Source organism: Corvus hawaiiensis, chromosome 1, assembly GCF_020740725.1.
Source record: "Corvus hawaiiensis isolate bCorHaw1 chromosome 1, bCorHaw1.pri.cur, whole genome shotgun sequence".
NCBI classification, from domain to species: domain Eukaryota; kingdom Metazoa; phylum Chordata; class Aves; order Passeriformes; family Corvidae; genus Corvus; species Corvus hawaiiensis.
In genome coordinates this window covers 71,052,887-71,074,031 of record NC_063213.1, presented here as the reverse complement: position 1 = coordinate 71,074,031, position 21,145 = coordinate 71,052,887, and the positions used below count along the sequence as shown (strand labels likewise).

The window sequence follows — 21,145 nt, the reverse complement described above, 5'->3', positions numbered from 1 at the left end:
GCCAAGTAAATAAACAGTGCTTTTACTTGTAAAAAACACTTGAGGATGTCAGGGAAACTGAAGAGCTTTCCTTCAAACACCACATTTTCTTCTGATCTACCTGAAATATAGAACATGTTAGTTCTGAATTAAATAAGATTTCCAAGAGCTATACAGAGTGGACAGCTAAAATAATCTACCAATGAGCATGAATACCAGCCATGGAAAGTTGTACCCTAAAAATACTGTGTCAGAGCAGAAGCTACCATTTTTCTGTGACAGCAAGTCTTTTTCTCAAGACCCTTAAGAACTTTCATAGGGCACTTTATAATGTTCTGTTCAGACCTCAAACACATCATCTACTCCTGAACCCAGGCACTAATGAACAGAGCAACACACTGTGTAGGAAAGTCAAAATGACGTGTGCAAACTTACACTGAAACTGGAGGAACACAAAATGCCTTTATATAGCTGAGATTTGGCCAGGGCACTGGTATCCTGCCAATATTTGTCCTAACCAAATGGAAACATGAATGACTGCAGTGAAAGGGACCACAGGTTTACTTCCCACAGGAAGAACACTATTAACACAAATATAAGTCTTCTAGTGTGCTACTGTGTTGACTTGGTAAGGAGTGGGAGTGAGAGTACCACAGCTACTGATTCAGCAGTAGCACCATCCAATGAGCTGTGTCCTCCAGTGATGCTAATTTAAAGGGATATTAGAAAATATTATCAATCCATCACATTGATAAAGCATATTTTGTCTTCTGAGATGAGTATAATTTTAGTTACTCAGTGTTCTAAAAAGGTAGCTGTGAAACCTTGCGCAAAAGAACAAACCTCTCATTCAGCCTAACCCAGAATTTCTGTGTAAACAGAACACCCCAGTCACCTCTTGTAAGGCAGCAAGCAGTAGCACTAGCTAGCAAATTAAGTTCACCCCCGCTTTATAACCAGAAAATCCACAGCAATTGCTCTAAGGGATGAAGTCTTTTCAGGGTATCTATCGCTCTTCAACAACAGGGCTAAATTTACAAGGATTACTCAAATCATTTATGCTTTGGAAACCATTTAAGGCCAATGTAAACAGATTACAGCTTTCCCAGGTGCAATGCGAGCAATTAGTTCTGCAGTGAATATCTCTCCTACACTATGCTGCTCTCTGGAAAACAATATATACATCTAATTACAACTCACACTGAAACATGCCCCTTTTGCATAGCTACCATTTCAAAATACCTGAGGGGCAGGAAAACACCATCCAATTAAAGTAATGTGGCTCCTCACAGGTAGGAAAACAACTTCAGCAAAGCTTTCAATTCCCAAGTTACATTGATATAGAAGTTTCACTATTGTCAAGGGATCCTTTGCAGCTGTACCCTCCTACACCCCGCACCAAATTTTGCAGGCATTTCCATGGTTCATTCCTCATCATGAGATCCTTCATGAAAACCTCTGCCCTGCAACATAAGTCCATGTTAAATGTATGCTCACAGACAGCAGGTGAGAAGAAAGCTCTCCAGATGGAGTTTATGTGGAGGAAACAGACCTTGTGAGTGAGTTCTGCTCAGTGTTGGGGAGGTATCAAATTCCTATTCAGGTTTTCAGGGCAGAGGTATCAACAGCGTAGAGAGAAAAAATTAAATAAAGGGCAAGGCAGGATTTTACAGGGTGTTTCAGTTAGGGGTCAGAGTGGGGATGGACAGATACAGGAAGGGCTACAGAAGCAGGGACAGCATGATTGCAAGGAAAACCAGGGAAAGATGTATTTTAGTAGTCCAGGAAAGAAGAAAAAGAGGATTTGACAGAATATTCATTTCTGGAATGGAAAATAAAGAATAGATCTCTGATGTGCTACATGGGTCAAACAGCTTCCAGACTGGGTGGGGAAACAGAAATGAAATCTAATCTAAGACCTACACGAAGTTCAAGTGATGTTGCCCACTGTTAATACAAGCAAGGGTCTGGTGCCTGTCTCTGAACCTTCCCATCTCACAGTTACAGAGTTTCCCTGGCTGTACAGTCTTAGAATCCTTCAAGATTAACAAACCCCATTTTTCTAAAACAGAAACCCACCAGGAATGACAAATTCTTTCTCAGAAGGAAGCGGGCAATAGAAAAAACTCACACACAAGAAGTCACTTTCCTTTTTTTCTGTCTGTTTCTAAGAGATAAATTCTGTTAGAAAAACCATAAAAGAAGTAGGTCAGCGACTGCCTTTTTTTAAACTCTCCAAACCACAAAAGAAAGATTGTTCAAAGTAGTGTGGATTCAAGTTGTTACTAGCCTGTTGCCACAAAAGTGTTTACAGAAATACTTAAGCAGTCAGTTTTGTAAAGCTCTTGTATGGTATCATTCTTACCATCATTTCACATCTTACTCTGAGGTGATTCAGTTCTTCCACAGGGATGTGGCCTACAGGGCATATTACATTGCAGAATTATGAGTCATAAGAACCTTTGCAGAACAGGCCAGGCACATTATAAATTCATCCTACCCTTCATGTGAGCTGCAGAAACCTTGGAGACACCCAGAGCAGCAGTGTTTCTCCCTGCACAAAATAAGGTACTGTAATGATTTCTAGACACTATTTATTTCACTTGTTCTTGACTGTTGTTGCTTTGTTGACAAATGCATAGGAAAAAAGGAAGCAGGTATTTGAACTGGAAACAACTAATGCTTGGAAAAGTAATTAACTAAGATTACACAGGCATAGTCTAGAAGATGAAGGTCTTGAAAACATACAGGAAGAGCAACTTATTGTTCAGAGTTCTGTAATTTCTAGAGCTCACTGACTAGCATATATATCATAGCAGACTGAGAACCGCTGTGTTTCTTAAGTCAGCTAATTTGTTCTTGTACTCTTTAGTCCCTAGAATTATCAGTTTAGCTCCTGGTTTGCAAGTTACTAGGGTCAAAAACTATCTTTTATTCTAAGGCCATCCTATACCAACTGAAATACTCTTAGTCCCTGACTAGAACCCTCAGCTAAACCTTCAAGGCAAATGATAAATAGCAGCCCTTGTGGTCTGTTGAATATGGAAAGCTTGTATTGCAGAAGAACTGGGAAGCTAGGATCTGGGCTGGTGCTGTAAGACAGGGTTTCAGAACATTTTTAAAAGTCAGAAAGGTAATTCAGGATGCTTAGCATGCAATAGTTGGGGCAGTGCTTGCTCAAGTAGAGGAAGAAGTGTTTTGTCTTGACCTAAAGGAATGCTTTGACTGCTATTGTTACCAGAGTCTTGGTTCACTACAGAGATGAGCATCAAAAGGCTCTTGAACAAATTGAAGCATAACATTTTTCATAAGAGACAGTTTCTCAATAGTCTCCAGAGCCGGCTTTGCTGAATAATGCTATCAACTGTCACTCCAAGATGCTGTAAAGGACAGTGCAATAAATTTCCTGGTGAACAAATATGAAACACAGCTAGAGGCTGGTTCATCCCTAAAAATGATAGCTAGTGCCATCAGTGAAACAGGACATGCTAAACTTTATGTGACTTTATAATAGTTAACGCTCCTCATTCTTCATATAGGCAATTTTAGAAAGTCTTTAAATCACAAAAAAGTTCCAACAGTGAAGAGGAACTTCTAAACAAATAGCAATCATAGTTATTGTTTCATTAATAGCATATTTTCTCCCTTTCTGTGCCACTTCAGGACAATGGATGCATTGAATAAAGCAAACACAAGCTTTGCTCTCGACTTTTTCAAACAGCAATGTCAGGAAGATGGTGACAAGAATATATTGTTCTCTCCTTGGAGTATTTCATCTGCCCTGGCTACTGTTTATTTGGGAGCCAAAGGTAACACTGCAGATCAGATGGCAAAGGTGAGTCTAGGCTTCAAAAAGTAGCTGTCTGAAAGAGTTGATCTCTTGGACTAATGTCCTCCATGCCAGAAATTTGCTGTGATGGAACAGAGGAAAGCCATATTATGTATAGAGTTTTGAGGACTCTCCCCTAAAGTTATTTTAAATTTTACGCTTTGCTAAACATAAATCCACATCTACAAGATTAGAAAAAACCACATTGAGACTACAACCCTTTCTTTGGGGTATGTATTTTACAGGCAAAATTACTGACTGAAATTGTCATGTCACACTTGTTCAAAGCTCGTGGCGTTGTCAGGGGACAGTGAGAACAGCCCCAATGCATGGTTACCAAACACCTAATGAAGGTACCTGGCTCCTGTTGTAGGAGGGGAGGTTTGTGAGTTTGCATCTGCTAAGGCAGAAGTTGTCCCACATGCTAAGGCAGTGACCTAACTCCTGATTTACAGGACAAAAGAGACCCAGTAGGGTAGAAAAGGAGTGATCTTCTGTTAGGATGAAGGGAAAACAAAACAAAACAAAGGGCACAGCTCTTCTGAAAACTGTTCCAAGGTTGGTTGCACCCCTCTGTTGCCTGGGTAGTGAACAAGCCCAGAGAAAGGGATTTAAGGCATGGAACTGCCTGCATAATTTTTCAGGCTTTCTGACACATAGCAGAGCTCCATTTAGATTTCTGCTTTGGTAGACTCCATCCGGAGGTGATTGGCTCTTTCCAGGTATTAACTGGTCATCCCAGAGCATAACTTAAAGCAGGCAGATTCCTCAATGAAGGCCACGTACATAAGAGTTTTTCCCTGCAGCCCTCAGCTTAGTTTGCACAAGCCATTTTGTACACATGGGCATCAGGACCTAACCAAAGATTTCATATTCAGTAAGGACTGGACACAAGAACAAAATCTGAGCCAGACTCTCCTCATTACCAGTCCCCATGACATCACTGAAAAATGTCACTGAAAAATGTCACTGAAATAACAAATTTTTTATTGTTACATTTATTATTTCTTTTCCTACTACAGGTACTTCACTTTAACAAAGCTGAAGGAGCCAAAAATGTCACCACAACCATAAGAATTCATGTCTACTCCAGAACAGAAGAGAGTCTATCAAATCGACGTGCATGTTTCCAGAAGGTATGTCACCCAAGCTGGTGATCAAGCTATGGGCATGGTCACATCTTCTCCTGCTTGTGTTTTCCTTCCACATTTACATTTGCTTATGTTTGTCTTTCTCAGATTTCGTGTACACAATTAATTGGTGCAGCATCCTGTGATACCTTCACCTAATGCAACACTTATTACGTGCTTCTCCCTTTTACACAGAATTGCACAATCTAACCTCAGATTTGCAAAATTTAACATTTGATGCTCATTTGATCTCTTGATCTATTTCTTTTAGCTCTGAGGGCAGATTTCTTTCTCAGACTATTACTATACAAAAGCTAGCACAGTTCTTACCTCAGAAACCTAATCCCAAGAAAAGAGTTGCTCTTCCATATATTTGATTACAGCATCACGACAACAAAAACCAGAACATTAACTTTTCCTGGTGACCTATGCATGATATGTTTCAGAAATTAGTCTCCATTTCAATCAAGAAGTTAACAATATAAATCTATGTCTTGGAATTTCCCAAAGTAGACCAGTTGCCCACAATAAATCTTAGAGAAATGGGAATCATTACATTCCTGAGCTAAATCTTTGCCATACTGGCAGGCGTCTTGTCCCAACGTATACATAATCTAACATAGCAGAAAAATACAGAAAAGCAAATGGAATTCCTCTGAGTTGATAGTTTTCCTCACTGACAATTCAAACATGGTGATGTCAAACTCTTCTTCCTGCTCTTTTCAATCATCCTTATTCTTTAGGGGGGTGAGCTGCTTCCCTGCAGTCTGCCCACAAAACCCCAGCTGCTGCTAGTTTTGATGAATGGATCTGCATCCCACAGCCAAATCCCATGTTGGGAAGATTTATTTTAGGTTTTATGTCAACATCTCATTTGCACTGCATGAACAGGAGAGGGATTGCTCCTCATGAGTAACGCTTGCCCGAACTGTAAGAATTACAGAGTGCTATGGGTTCTAACACTCTGAAGATTTAAGGGTCTGTTCGTGCCTCTGATTCTGATATAACTGTGACGTGAATACAGCACAGGCACAGACTTTTAGTTTACTAATTCAGAGCTTCTTCCTTGAGCTCATTGGAGAGTCTGAGCCCACATCCATTTAATCCTGTCACTTCAATATAAAGAATTTACTGCAATTACTGAAACATTAAAAAAAAACAAACCACAAAATACTAAGAGAGAGATTAAGAAATTCAGAGGCAAACCTTCCATGTAACACTTCAGACTTTCATAAATTAAGGGAGCAATAGAGCCAAATCTTTGTGCATTGTGTAAGAATTACTCTCTGACTCTCATTTTCTGAATATCCAAAGTTTCACAATCTCCACTTACAAACCCTCAAATATTTTACATAGTTCAGGCTCTTAACACTTGCATTCCAAGATGTCCACAGTGTCTATGCCGCATCTGCAAATTCTAATACTTTAAAATGATTCTTTTAATAGCTGTCCAGTTTAGAGCACTTCTTCTGTTGTAATAAAGGTAACAGATCACCTGAAGAGAAATAATTTATTTGGATTTGTGTGAAGGAAAAAACTGAGATTTTTACACAACAGATGAAAAATGTCCTCTTTTTTTTTTTTTTCTCTTTCTTCAAGACAGAAGTTGGCAAATCGGACAATATCCATACTGGATTTAAAGCACTCAGCTTTGAAATCAACCAACCCACTAAAAATTACCTGCTTAAAAGTGTCAACCAGTTATATGGAGAAAAATCATTGCCTTTCAGTAAGGTAAGACTTTTATTCAGATTATGCAGTGTCATTTAATCTTCATGATCTACCTATGGCAACATAAGCCATACACTTTTAAATATTTTCACTACATTTGCAAATTATGCTATTATCCTTAATGTGAATACTTTCTTGAATACTTTTCCTTAGACTTAGGGCATAAAATTTTAGTTTTTTTGGATGTGTACCTAATCTCACAGTGATTTTTATATGTAGTTAGATGAGAATGTTTAAATTGAATGTTTCCATTAAAAAATACTTTGTTCCTTTGAGAAAACACTGTGCTTGTGTCCACATAATTTTTATCTCTTGCTGTAGTAGTACTCATATTGGCAGGCAACAAACCTAAGTCAGGTGTCTCTCTTGCACTGCAGGAATACTTACTGTTAGCCAAGAGATTTTACAGTGCAGAGCCACAGTCAGTCGACTTTGTGGGAGCAGCAGATGAAATCAGGAGAGACATCAATTCCAGTGTGGAACAACAGACTGAAGGTAAGTTCCAGCCTCTCCTCTCCAAATCAAAAAGAAGCCATTTTAGCTTCTCTGTACCCATGGGACCCATGGCAGGTAAACAATTCACCTCAGAAAGGTAAATCAGACTTTTCTAAATTACTCATCTACTGACAAGCTCTTACTGAAATTAGTGTCCTCCATCTCAATGTATGAGGAATATGGCTTATTCTTCTTTGTGTAAATCAAGATTACCCCAGTAACTACATATTTGCGAGGAATCTCAAGACAGATGGGTGCTATGGCAGCACTTAAAATTTCCATGGTTTATATCCCCAAAAACTGTGCCAGCACTTAGACTGAAACAATGAAACTGCACAGATGTGTGAATGTCCCTCTGTTTTCTCTAGGTAAAATCCAAAATCTGCTGCCTCCTGGATCTGTAGATTCACTCACGAGGCTAGTCCTGATAAATGCACTCTACTTCAAAGGAAACTGGGCAACAAAGTTTGAAGCTGAAGCTACCAGGCAGAGACCTTTCAGAATAAACATGGTATGGCAATATACTGCCCTATTTCCTACACTGCAGGTGGAAAAACCTGAAAAAGATGGCGGGGGGGGGGGGGGGAGTCAGGTGGTAGAAATCCTGTCACCCTTTAAATCTATGTGGCATGACAGTTACTTCATTTAAAGCATACACTGTACTTTCTTCACCACACCTTCAGCACTAAGACTGCACACACATACCTGGCCCTGAGCCACAAGTAAGTTGTCAGAAGCTGACTTCAAACAAGCTTCCATTCTCTGAAGGCAGGAAAAACAAAGAGGTGAACAAAACTGAATGGGTTAGTTTTTTACATTTTCACTTTTAACCATTCAACAAATCAGAGTGGCATAGAGTTTCCTATAATTGGTGTCATCTGAGACAGCTCAGACAGCAGGCCATGCCTCCCAGTTCCTTTCCAGAAGAGCAGGGGTCCTCTGAAGATCCTGTGTTCTGTGTCTTGCCCATAAGGATGTCTCAGACACATTGGGCAGTTTGTAGAGGACTTATTGTATTTACAATAAACATGCACTGTGCTACTTTAACTCAGTCCTTTTACTGTTCAGAGTACAAATGTAAAACATTTGATTTGATTTGTTGCAGCATACAACTAAACCAGTGCCCATGATGTACCTGAGAGATAAGTTTAACTTAAACTACATAGAATCAGTTCAGGCTGATGTTCTTGAGCTTCCATACGTCAACAATGACCTCAGCATGTTTATCCTGCTACCGAGTGACATCGCTGGCTTACAAAAGGTAAAAAACCTGAGAATCATGCAAAAAAGTAAGAGTGACATTATTTACTTACTTTATGCATGTGTGAGGTAAAATACCAAGCTGCAGTCATATGTCCAGGAAGGAGGGTAATGATCAGGCTCAAGGTAACACAAATCCCAAATCTGGTTTACTACTGTGAGCTTGAAGCTCTTGGAGCTCAGAATATATTTCTTAGTCTTGGAAGCTAGCATGTCTGTGGTTTCTAATGTTGATCAGTCCCGGAAACAGGTAACCCAAACCCCATAAGATTGCTCCTTTTCCAGCCAAACAAAAAGGAGGACAGAAAACCAGCACTGCTGAGATCCACTGTCTGCACCAATTTGGACAGATGTGATTTCATTCCAAAAAAACCCCACCAAAAATTGGGCAGCCTCTGTTATGTTCAGACCTAGGTGGACACTGCCACCTTCTGTAAAAAGTGCCTGATTCTGCCTTTGGATAACAAACCCTTAAGAAATTGTCATTTATAAGGTGTGTGTCTTTGGGGGGGAAGCTCTTTTCAGTAAATTCTAAAATGTGGGGAAAACAGCCCTGGGACCAGAGAACCAACTAGACTATTGTAACTCTGCTATATTCCCTGACAGTTACTGAGAACAGTTCAAATACTGCATTGATATACAATAGAAAAACATTCTCCTTTAGTCAAAAAGATCTCCAAACTGTTTCATTACTGTTTTTCTTGTACTCTTACAAGCTCTTGAAAAGTTCTGCATTTAAGAAAAGAGAAGAAATAGCCCTTGGGGCACAGGTTTTTGAACATTTTTTAATTTTCTAATTTTCTTTTTACTAACTGCAGCTAGAAAGAGAATTGACCTTTGAAAACTTGTCTGCATGGACCAATCCAGAACTAATGGAGAAAATGAACATGGAAGTTTATCTGCCCAGGTTCACGTTAGAAGAGAAATATGACCTCAAATCTACTTTGAGCAGGATGGGCATACAAGATGCCTTCACAGAAGGTCAAGCTGATTTCACAGCAATGTCCAAGACTGGTGATCTGTTTTTGTCACAAGTTTTTCACAAGTGTTACCTGGAAGTCAATGAAGAAGGCACAGAGGCAGCAGCTGCCAGTTCAGCAACACTGGCATCACGAAGTCTTGGTGCTACTGTTATCTTTGTGGCAGATCACCCTTTCCTCTTCTTTATCAGGCACAACAAGACCAAGACTATCCTCTTCTTGGGAAGGTTTTCTTCCCCGTAGAAACTTGATTACTAAACAGGTTATTGCAACAACAACAATGAACTAAATACATACCACAAGGAGCATCTCAATAGTCTCTGCACTTCTTAATTTTCCTGTACTGTTGACAAATCTCTCAATGTTAGAAGAGAGTATTTATTAAAAATAACCTCAAATTCATGCCTCTGGGTCATTTTCCTAGCCAAAGAACCCCAAAATGCTAGCACTACACTGCAAGTACCCAACTGTGTAAAGAACAACATTACTGTGTCTTTTCAGCACTTTCTGAACCAGAGCATCCACAATTCAGAACAGACTGCACTGATCATTTTAAATATACTTGTTTTGGTACCTAAGAAGCAAAGAAACAGGAAAATCTCCCTGCTCTTGTTGCTGCCTCTCGATTGTTTCAGCTCATGCTGATGCTCCCCAGGAAGGCTACCTCACCCACATTCTTGTCAGCTTTTTACCAACTTTGCAGCCTGGCAGAGCTGGTAATGAAATAAACCTGCAAAATCCTCTGTGTTCCTGATATTGGTGCTTCTTTTTCTCTCTAAAAGGGGCCAACACATGTACTTTCTAATCTCTGTCCCACAGAAATTGAAAAATATGTAACAACACTATAGAACTGGAGGGAACTTTCTCCTTTGTAACCTTTCACCCATACTACACTGTTTCCAGCCTAGCACTGCACTGCTTTGCCCTCATTTTACTTTGCCACTTACTTTACTGGTTTGAGGCAAGATCAAATGGGAGAATCAAGTCTAATACTAATATAAGTAATACTAAAGCCCTAAGTGCTTTCTGGAAGACAAATGTGAATGTCCCAGGTCATACTTACTCCTGCCACAGCTCCTTCTCCTAAGAGAGTGTCCTGATCACTCATGCATGTTTGCAGGGAATGATCCTGACTATCTGAATTCACAACAGAGAGCAAAGGACCAAGTTTCTTAATGGACTTGCACGCAACAACAGCATCTTACTAGAAAAACATCTTCTTGAAACAGCAGGACTCCCTTTTCCTGGCAGAGAAGAGACTGCTGACTGTCACTCAGTCCTTTCTCTTTTCTTTCAAGTGGTCAGCTGCTTCCAGGGTCCCTTCTGGCTCTGACTTTCCAAACGGGAAGGAACATAGGAAAAGTGTCATGAAGCAAGTGCTATCCCTATAGAGTCCCAAGAGGATTGCCTTCTGCCTGTCTCAGTCTTGAAACATAACACTGGATCCCTGTGCATTCATGTCCAGTTCCATGCTCTCCTTCACCTCATGGAAGAGCTGCATGTCCCCATGGACAAGCCTCTTAAGCACTTCCTGATATGCCTTGGGAATAAAGAAAGAAAGGCCACACCTGAAAGGCCAAGGAGGCACAAAACCATGACAACAAGCACATAAACTCACTCAGGCCTTTAAAGTCCATGGAAATGTGAGTCACCTTTTCTCTCTCCTTCACTATTTTAAGCATGATTGCAAAGATGACCCACTTGAAGTCCTTTTGGCAGTGCCAGATCATTACTGAGTGGCAATGGCCACAACAGTGAAAGGTGAGTGGTACATTAGAGAACAACTCTTTCCCATGTTGAGCAGCAGTACACTGCAGAAGGTTGCTCAGAGAGATTGTGGAATTTACATCATTGGAAGGGCTATGGCTAACCTCATCTACTCATGGCCCTGCTCCAAGCACAAGGTTGATCTCTGGATGCCCCTTTCAACTAATAAGTGTGATTTTTTTTTCTCTCTTGTCAAAAGCCACTCTGCCTTGCCATCTCCCTTTCTAATCCTGCATGGCATACTTGCATCTTAACTAGCAAAGGCAGCTAGCTTGCTCACAGCATATATCTTTGGGACTTGGGAGTCTCCTGGCTTGGGCTTTCCCACCACCTAATCATTCAGTTGACTTATCTCCTATCCAGATTTCTTGAGGACTTATTCACCATACTGAAACTAGCACTTGTTTAATTTCTGTAATTTCTTCACTGCCTTGCACAACATTGATTTCTGCCATTTTTTAGAATTCTTAACCCGCTCTGTTTCTGTAATCAGGCTTGCAGCAAAATGTTTAGCACACAGTAGAGTTTCCTTCCCTTCCTTCACCTTTCCCTGCCCTCCAGGGTCTTACAGTTGTTGCCACCACTTTCTTCTTTCATCACTGCCTCTCTTATGGGATTGTAGAGTGACAACTCCTGTGCCATGTTTGCCTCCACTGTACTTTTTCTCTCTGTCCTTGTTCGGGCCCTTCAAATAGGGTTGTTTCAGCTCTTGCCCTCCTCCTTACTGTGCAGTAACTCAGGGTTTTGCAGTATTTGTCTCAAATGATTCCCAGGCATAGCTGCAATGAGATTTCTTCACCAACACAACCAGTGGGGTGTCCATCCTTTACCCTCCTTCATCACTTTGCCTCTGTCTGTGCTCCTAATGATCTTCAATCTGAAGCTGGACTCCCATGTCCAATTCAATCACTAGGTTTGGTGTTTTATGCTGAGGTACTGCATTTGAAACCCAGGAGTCACAGAGAGGAGAATCAGACCCTCAATATCTGCTTAAATCCAGAAGCCAAAACCAACTATTGTATAAACTTTTTAGTAGTCACTTATTTTAAACAACAGAGCAGTTATCTCCACAACACCAGAAAACCTTTGGAATGGGCAACTTGCTTTGCTATCCTGTCAGTAGGCTATTGTGGTGCAAAAACAGACCTGATTTTAATTCCATTGTCCTTTTGGAATGTCTAAACATGAAAAGTGACCAGGACAACAAAGAGGCCAAAATTACGTAAGACCTTTTGGGGATGTTGTAGAAAGGAACTTTGGGTAGGTGGAAGCAACCTGCACGTGGATAAAAAGGAAAGGGAGGGGCAAGCAGTACTATATTTCTTAATTTAAAAATTGCTTAATGCACAAACACAGAACCTGAGGACAAGACCTAAGTCTTCTCTCTCACAGGATTAAAGGTAAATATTTAAATTAATTTAAGTAAAATTTATGATGTTTTTAGAAAGCAACCTGTGCCATGCATGACTGTGTGGGTAAATGACTTTACCATATCAATGTTATAATGCAGTAATCTTGCCTTGTGTTTTTCTAAATGTCAACCATTAAAGAATATAAATCTGTGATCCTAAGGAAAACTGCTAATTTGGGGCAGAATTATTCACAGGCAGGAAAGTTTTCTTAGGACAGTGACTGCATTACAATTAAAATCTTCATTTTGATAAAGGAATTCTGTACTTGAGGTGAAGGCACAGCACTGCTCATCATCAGAGACTCAGAGGAGTATTCACTAGTTGAAAACAGAAATTCCCATCCTGATGGTCTCTTGGTTGTGTTCTCCAATGAAAGAAAATCACTCTGTGGTACAGATTTGGTCCTGAGGGTGCAGTGACTGCCAGAAAGAATGTAGTTGTTTGAAAACCAAACACTTGATAAATACCTGCAGACTACAGAGATTGCCCCACAATTTCTGTTGCTCCATTCCACAGATACAAAAATTAGCAGCAACAACAACAGCAGCAGCAACAATAATATAAGCATTTCTGGTCTCTTGAGTAGTAAATTACATGAGACAGGTATTACTGGGTATCTTAAAGTCCGGAGTACTCATAACCCCAAGGCATCTGGCAGTTTCTGGGGAAAACAAAATTCCTGGAACATACAGAAGAGGTGGTAGGTGTACACAATGAATAAAACTGCATCAGTCTAAATGGAAACAACAGATTTGTTGATCATGAAACTACTCAGAATAGGTGGCTGGCCAGAAAAAGCAAATGAGCCTAAAAATTATGCCTAAATCCTTTCACAGTATCAGCTGTCAATTCTATACAGATCCAAAATGTAGTAGTGGGAAACTCGAGCATGTTGTGAACCAATGTACTAAAAATGCATATGAATTCCCATAGCTTTGATAAATCTTTAGTTAAGGACAAAAAATTAAAAGAAATACAGAGGTTACAAGTCTGCACATCTTTGAAAATCAAAGGCAGAAAGAAATACAAAGAAAACTGCAGCTGTATAAAAGAGGACGAAAAACCTAGAAGACATTGCTGTTTCTAACAGGTGACAAACAGTATCTGTGTGGAAGAGAAACATAAAACTATGCTATTAGTTTTAGTGGTTGTAAATGGATTGTGTTGCATATGGAACATTTCTCACTAATGTGTACTGTGTACAAAATTATAAATATTCAAATAGTACAATTCTGCCTTTCACCTCCTTCCAGGTTGCAAAAATGGAAGTGGTCTCAACATCAGTTGGCAAGTTTACAGTTGATCTTTTCAACAAGCTGAATGAGACCAACAAGGGAAAAAACATTTTCTTTTCCCCTTGGAGCATATCAGCTGCTCTGGCTCTGACATACCTGGGAGCAAAAGGGACTACAGCAACTCAGATGGCAGAGGTAGGTTGCTTTTGTACTATTATCGTGGGGAGAACCATTTGGATTTGCACAAACACTTTCCTGTTGTTGGGAGAAACAGGGAGGGAGTTCTACCTTGCAGCATGCAGACAGAAGCACTGTGTTGGTGGTTTGGGAGGGGGATGGTGCTACTCATTGTTATTCCATGGGATTTATCATCACTACACCTTCAGCATCCCTTTTATTAGTCACCTAAGCAGCAGGGAGCATAGTGAGTTATCACAAGGAGTGAAACATGACAACCATTTGATCCCCATTCAGCTTTAAGTCTCACAAGGTCCTTCATGCCTATTTCTTACCTTTGGAAACTCTGCTTGCAGGTCCTTCATTTCACCCAGGGAGCAGGAGCTGAAGCCTCTTCTTCTGTGGCCAGGCCTTCTCGGGGGAGACCAAAGAGAAGAAAATTGGTATCCATTAGTACTGAAACTCCATGATAAAGAACCTCCAGAATCAAAATGTCCAGATAGGTCTTTAGGAGTCCAGTATTTATTGTCTGCACCCCTCTTTAAAGTACCTTTAAAGTACCTACTTTAAAGTACAAACCCCAACCATACTTCAGAACAGGTTGAAGTCCAGTTCCTTTCACTCAGATTCAGAAGCGTGACAGGACGAGTCACTGGGATAGTCTGGAAGGTTTGTTATATGTCAAGTCAGTTAAACCAGTCATGAACAGAGCCCTGCAAGTTTCAGTGATGCTGAACTTGGAAAAATAAAAATTAAGAAAGACAAACCCAAATCCCTCTCCCGCATACATTGCTTAGCACGTTTTGAAAGTTTCATGCGAAAATGAAATTGCTGAATGTTTGGTTTCTTTTTCCAAGGATCCTGAGAACAAGCAAGCTGCAGATATCCATTCTGGCTTCAAGAAAGTCCTCTCTGCCATCAACAAACCCAGAAGCACCTACTCACTGAGAAGTGCCAACCGCATTTATGTGGAAAAAACCTTCCTATTAGTGCCTGTAAGTTAAATGTCAGAGAGGAGTACAACAAAGTGCAAAGAATACTTAGCTTTTTAATTACTTGCCATCAATAGAACAGGTCTGAAGCTGACCTTGAATATTGCAAATCAGAGCTCTGGACTCCAGTGATAAGCTTAACTGGAAAATACCAGTTGGTCTGCTTACAGAATTTAAGGATACGTTGTCCATTGACTGTATTGTAGGGATTCCTTTTCATGCAGTGTACTTATAGTATTGGAACCCCCGATATATAAAATTGTAAATAGACACCCATAGCAGGTGCAGAGCCTTTCTCGCTTTTCCAGATAAAATTTGGAACAAAAGATGGGAAAATTCTGTTCTTTGGTTATTTCTTAATTGTTAACCCACAGTCCAGCAGAGAGTAACAATCAGAATCCTGCAGCCCTCTAGGCCCAAGAATAAGAGTGAACAACTTCTCTTTGGAACAGAAAAATAGTATATTTCTCTAGGACGGAACTTTTTTGTTCACTTTTTTGTTATTTTTCAGACATACATACAGCTCAGTAAGAACTACTACAAAGCAGAGCCACACAAGATTAACTTTAAGACAGCACCAGAACAGTCTGGAAAGGAAATCAATGCTTGGGTTGAAAAACAAACTGAGGGTAAGCTGGGCTTAGTCCCAACATCTTTGCTCTCCCACAAAGTCAGTCTGCCATTTCCTTTGGGCAGGTGCCCTTGCTTCCCCAGGTGCTACTGCAGCAGCCAGGTCATGCCTTCTGATGTGGATGTGGGTAGTGAGCAGAGATGTGGTGGGAGAACAGAGAAAGAGCCACACATTTAAGCAGCTTCAAATACCTGATCCGGACCTCAGTGAGCTCCTTGGGGAGATTCCCATTGACTCTGCTGTGCTCTGCAGCAGCCGCTCCTCAGGCACAACTGTGCCCTGGTGCTGTACCCATGCACTGCTGGAAGAGCAGAGGGCAGAGACACCTCTGCCCACCAGCACGCTCCAGGACAGGTGGGGATACCTGCCTTGTTGTACCACCCTGCACTGGGCAGAGGTGTTCCTCCTTCTACCTGGTGTAACCAGCCAGCGAGGCTTTCTGCTTCTAGCTGCTTGCCATGAAGTTGAGGCATTTTTGGAGGAAGGAGTAAATGCCTGTCAGTTAGCCAGGAGGACAGGTCAGTAAACAGCTTTGGAGTCTGTAAAGAAATGCATTGATTTATGTCAGGGGAGCATTTTAGGGAGTAAGGCACTGAGGTGTGGACTTTTTACTAAGAAGCTGAACTGAGAGAAAAACTGATCAAAATGTCCTCACTGTGCTATGCCGGAATGAAACCTGACTCTTCTGGTTTCAAAAGGAAAAATCAAGAATTTGCTGGGTCCACGAGATGTGACAAACTCCACCAAGCTGATCCTGATAAATGCCATTTACTTCAAGGCAGAATGGGAAGTGAAATTTAAGGCAGAAGCTACAGAGGTGCAACCCTTCCGACTGAGCAAGGTAAGTTCCTCCTGTATTGGTCTTACTGTAAACAACCAGATCACAACAGCTATTGCTGAAATCTTTCCATTTCGTAAGTCTTTTAGGTATCCCTGTGGTAACTAGACTGTGAAAAGCTGGTTACAGCAAAATCTGTCAGTGGTCAGCTCACTGAAGCATTAGGATGTGCTCAGGTAAATGTTAGTGAGCTCCAGATAACAGCTATTGTTTCCAAGAGCACTACAGTCATTTATGACCTTTTCATAAAACAGTGCTAAAAATGACTAAATTGTAAAAAAATGATTTTGAGAGTCCAGGCTTCATGGATGGGAGCTACGTGGCGTGTCACGGGTGAGTACGGTACCAGGCCTCTGCACCATGCAGCCAGGCTGGGCACAACCATTCCTGCTCAGATACAGCTGCAACAGGGTGCCCTGAACTGGTGCATGGCTGCATGAGACTAGAAGCAGTATTAATGGCATGTATGCAGAAGAGATGTTAATGAATTCACAGTTACAGACAAGAACTCTGTGCAACTTCCACAAAGTGTACCTTCTGCCTCTTGATTATTACGCACACATGGTCTGCTTCCTTGAATGGAGGGATGTAAATGTTAAGGGAGGTTACATACTCTTGACAAGGCGACTGCTTGCCGGGAACTCCTCTCATCAGAAGCCCTTTTGCTCTGACACTACTGTTACCTTTTGTCAAGCAATCAGCTGGTCACCTTTTATCACCAGACAGAGGAGACAACTGATAAACTGCACAACACTCACCCTCTTAAACCACAGCCGTTTTTCTGCCAGTGTTGTAAGGCCATACCCCATGCCTGCTCCATACCCCTAAGCCCTACAGACATTTCTAACTCTCTTTCTCCTTCCTCCTTGGGCATGTTTTGGGGAGAAGAGAAAAATCTCTCAGTTCAGCCCCCACCAAAAGCTTTGGGACAGATGCCAAGATAAGCAATATTGTCCAGTCAAGAAAAGCTTTGGGAAATGGATGATAAATCACTGTTTTAAAAGCTGCTTATAAAGGTTTCCTCTCTCTGCACTGCACTGAGACATCATCATCCTTCCATTCAAGGAATGATTTCTTACTTATAAATGAATAATTTCCAGAACAAGACCAAGCCTGTAAAGATGATGTACATGAGAAATACATTTCCAGTTCTCATCATGGAGACAATGAATTTCAAAATGATTGAATTGCCATATATGCAACGCGAACTCAGTATGTTCATCCTCCTTCCTGATGACATCAAAGACAACACTACGGGTCTCGAACAGGTAAGAAAGCATGCTACAGCCATTTCGTATTACTGCTCAGTCATTAAAAAAAAAGGGTAGGCTGACAATCATATCTCCCTTTCTGAGGACACGCTGTCATGCTGTTTGGCCTCCTCCACTAGCTGAATTAATCTTTTTTAATACTTATCTAATCCCAAGAAAGTTCTTCCATGCTCAGCACCCTTAGTTTGGTAGGAACTGAAGAGAGTCAACACTGCATCATCAGATGGTCAGCTCTTCAGTAGCCCCTTGACTGACACCCAATCTTACATGATCTGTGAGGGTTAAATCTCCCTTCCTTGCACATTTAGGAAAGACACCATCCCACAAGAAGACACAGGTTCTTCCTGAGATGACACCTTTTTTCCATGGGCTGGAAGGTTATTTCCATATTGTTCCCACTCTTTCTCCCCCTCTCCCTCCCACCATTTGTCTGCTCTATGAAAAACTAAGATTTTGGTGAGACTGCATTTGCTACAATAATGAGATCTGCTACTGTAGTTACTACAATTCCAAGATTGTTAAATTCTTGGAGTCTATACCATTCATGCTTTCCTCCATTTGATCTGAGCTGAAATCTGGTGGTGTAGTGCCCAGGACACAGAGTAGCAGTTTGTTTCACAGAAAGCACTTTGTTTCAAAGCTGTCAAGGAAATATGTTCAATAATATTAACACCTGTTTTTATAGAGCTGGACCAAACCACGTGCCACACAGCAATTTTATTCACATCAGGACTGAAGTAAAAGAGAGGAAAGAACCACCACGGGGGATGGCAGCTGTTGATTGCCCTTCCCATCTCTCTTTTGCAATGAATTTGGAAAGGGTGCTGTTCAAAACTTTGCAGCATTAAGACTCAAATATTTGTTGCACACCCTGTCTCTGATCATCAGTAAAACCAGTTTCTATTACATGCTTTCAGCTAAATGTTAAATTTGCTATTTAAAATGTTTAATTCATTACATTGCCATAAAATTGATTAATTCATAGTTAATTAATTGTTTTTCCCCTGCAAACACCAAGTTCCTTTTCTTTCTTAAACGATAGCTGGAAAGAGAACTGACGTATGAGAAGCTGTCCGAATGGACTGATTCCAAGAAGATGACCGAGACTCTTGTGGATCTGTACCTACCTAAATTCAAAATGGAAGAGAGATATGACCTCAGTAGTAATCTGATGGGGATGGGAATGCGCAATGCCTTCAGCATCAATGCTGATTTCAGTGGAATGGTTGAGGATAAAGTGATAATCTCCAAAGTTCTTCACAAGTCTTTTGTTGCAGTTGATGAGAAGGGCACCGAGGCAGCCGCTGCTACTGCTGTCATTATAGAAGTAACAAGTCCACCTGTTAGCCATGTTCTGAAATTTAAGGTTGACCACCCTTTCTACTTCTTCATCAGACACAACAAGTCCAAGAGCATCCTGTTTTTTGGTAGATTCTGCTCTCCTCTAGAATGAATTATTACTTGCTCTCAAACAGCCACCAAGGTTCACTGTTCAATGGAACAATGTGAACTGCAGTGTTAAAATCGCAATCTTAAGCCATGTAACCACTTTTATTGAAAGTGATTGCTCTTTTCTTTCCACCCCAACCCCCTCAAAGAAGGCAGCATCCAGAAACCATCCTGAGCCATCATAAGAACACCCCTCTACTGCTCTTTTCCATTGTCCTAATGAGACAGTCCTAAACAGAGAAGAAAGTGAAGAATTTTGCTCCCTTTTATCAAATCTGTTCTTCTGGCTTTGTTGTTTAAAAGCAAGGTGGAGTCACAAAGCTCTCTGCACACAGGCCATCATCTAGCTCTATGTCAAATGCTGACTTCAAGGGACATGCAGTTCATTCTCTTGACTCTCCCAGAGAGGAAAAAGAGCCCCCAAAAGAAAAAAACTTCTAGAGATCTGTATGTTCTTTTTGCTCTCTTTTCCCCACTGGGAAACCTGCATTTGTACTACAATGCTATTTCATAACCTTAATTTCAAATTTGTGACTGTTGGAAATTAACAAAATTTAATACAAATCCAGAATAATCTCAGAATGCCCCTTACCATCCCTTGTCTCACCACATGTATATAAACACATCACATTCATTTTCTCCTGCTCTTTCAGCTTCCAGAAAAAGTAAGGCTGTGTGGGAAAATTGTCCAACCCTTAATACTAAATTGCTGACCTCTAATCACGTTGCATTTTTTCCTCATTTTTCTAAACTCTGTAGTTTAAGGTTGCCGAGATTTCCAACCAGCAAAAATGCTAAGAAAATGATGAGCAACATGCCTTCTCACCACCTTTTACTGATATGTAATCTAAACCTGTTAGAATTTAAATCTGCTTCCTCTTTTTAATTTTACTTAATTATACCTGTTTCCTGGTTAATATCTGCAAAGCTTCCTTGCCACCTGTAATATTGACCAATGTTTGATTGGTACCTTATGAGTGCATCTCAGCAAAGATATTAATGATGTTGACAGAAACACCAGGGAAATTTTGATTTTGATTAACGCTATCCTTATTATTTTACCATGAGCTGCATTTAATAAAATAAATTAACTTGAAGTTGTGTTTGTGTTATTCAAGACATTAAATTACTTGGTTCTCTTAGAACATCCTGCAATCTGCACCACTGGAGCAAGTGTCCATTCTTGTCATTCCAAATCAACCACCACAGTCTCCCAGCTGACAAAGCTGAGAAACTTTAATACACTGGTATCTTATTTTCACTAGGTTTCAAATAGGCCTCTAAACACTGTTATTCTGCATGCCATCCTAGGCATTTACTAAACATACCTGTCATGACACACTAAAAATAAGCAGTCTGACTAGAGGCTATGGCCCAAAACAGCACCTTCTAAATACCCCTTTTGCCCATGTTCAACAGCGAACAAGCAACGTGAAAAAAGTGAACCTTCCACACATCCCTCTTGCCCATGTACAATAATGAACAAGCCATGCTGTACTGGCAGCATCAGTTCCCCCTGATGGCTTGGGAGGGCAGCACTTGTGTTATCCATGTGGCCATAAGGAATAGCATAAAGTTTTGCAGCCATTGCGGTAGTCCAACTACATGTCAGAGAACATTACGTAAGACAACAGGATTTGAATGCAGGAGGGAGGTACTTTAAAAGCATTTACTCTCAACAAAATTCCACCTGTAATTACAACTCACTCCACCTCCCCAAAAGGCATTCTGTTTGGAACTACATCTCCCTTCAACAAAGTATATCCACATCTTCCTCCCTGTACAAAGTACTGCTTCTAAAATCAGTGCCCTCCCTTACCTGTAACCCACAGCTTAGTTGCCAGTGCCTCAGGACCTACCCCAGCGCAGCCCAGATGTATGCTATTGACTCAGCTTTAATGAGAAGTTTGTTCTTTAGATGTGGAAGAACATGTAAATGAAGGCTGTGAAAAACAAGAAAAGGGAAAAC

The 21,145-nt window shown here is 40.7% G+C and overlaps 2 protein-coding genes across 4 annotated transcripts in view; both read left to right on the top strand.

Moving 5' to 3' along the window:
- Positions 1-2,432: 2,432 nt before the first annotated feature.
- Positions 2,433-10,147, top strand: LOC125329066 (serpin B10-like). The gene is made up of 8 exons (XM_048310402.1): positions 2,433-2,547; positions 3,643-3,814; positions 4,831-4,944; positions 6,538-6,672; positions 7,047-7,164; positions 7,533-7,675; positions 8,270-8,425; positions 9,243-10,147. The coding sequence occupies exons 2-8, from the start codon at positions 3,647-3,649 to the stop codon at positions 9,645-9,647; spliced, it is 1,239 nt and encodes a 412-aa protein (XP_048166359.1). The 5' UTR covers positions 2,433-2,547; positions 3,643-3,646; the 3' UTR covers positions 9,648-10,147.
- A 56-nt stretch (positions 10,148-10,203) lies between these two features.
- Positions 10,204-21,145, top strand: part of LOC125329073 (heterochromatin-associated protein MENT-like) — a 35,520-nt gene continuing 24,578 nt past the window's right edge. The window contains exons 1-8 of one of the 3 annotated variants that reach the window (XM_048310429.1): positions 10,204-11,047; positions 13,837-14,013; positions 14,352-14,438; positions 14,853-14,990; positions 15,499-15,616; positions 16,317-16,459; positions 17,557-17,724; positions 18,770-20,273. In XM_048310429.1, coding sequence (XP_048166386.1) covers positions 13,846-14,013; positions 14,352-14,438; positions 14,853-14,990; positions 15,499-15,616; positions 16,317-16,459; positions 17,557-17,724; positions 18,770-19,180 — 1,233 coding nt within the window. In that variant the 5' untranslated portion in view covers positions 10,204-11,047; positions 13,837-13,845 and the 3' untranslated portion in view covers positions 19,181-20,273. Of the gene's footprint in view, positions 11,048-11,071; positions 11,166-12,508; positions 12,572-13,836; positions 14,014-14,351; positions 14,439-14,852; positions 14,991-15,498; positions 15,617-16,316; positions 16,460-17,556; positions 17,725-18,769 lie in introns of those variants that run through there. The other 2 variants (XM_048310412.1, XM_048310422.1) reach the window with 2 other exon arrangements.

What these genes read in the sequence shown, in the direction of transcription:
- LOC125329066 (XM_048310402.1), top strand. Translation starts at nt 3,647, where the DNA reads ATGGATGCATTGAATAAAGCAAACACAAGCTTTGCTCTCGACTTTTTC. An exon ending in CTGCAGATCAGATGGCAAAG is followed by an intron (nt 3,815 to 4,830) that starts GTGAGTCTAGGC and finishes TTCCTACTACAG; the next exon opens with GTACTTCACTTTAACAAAGC. An exon ending in GACGTGCATGTTTCCAGAAG is followed by an intron (nt 4,945 to 6,537) that starts GTATGTCACCCA and finishes TCTTTCTTCAAG; the next exon opens with ACAGAAGTTGGCAAATCGGA.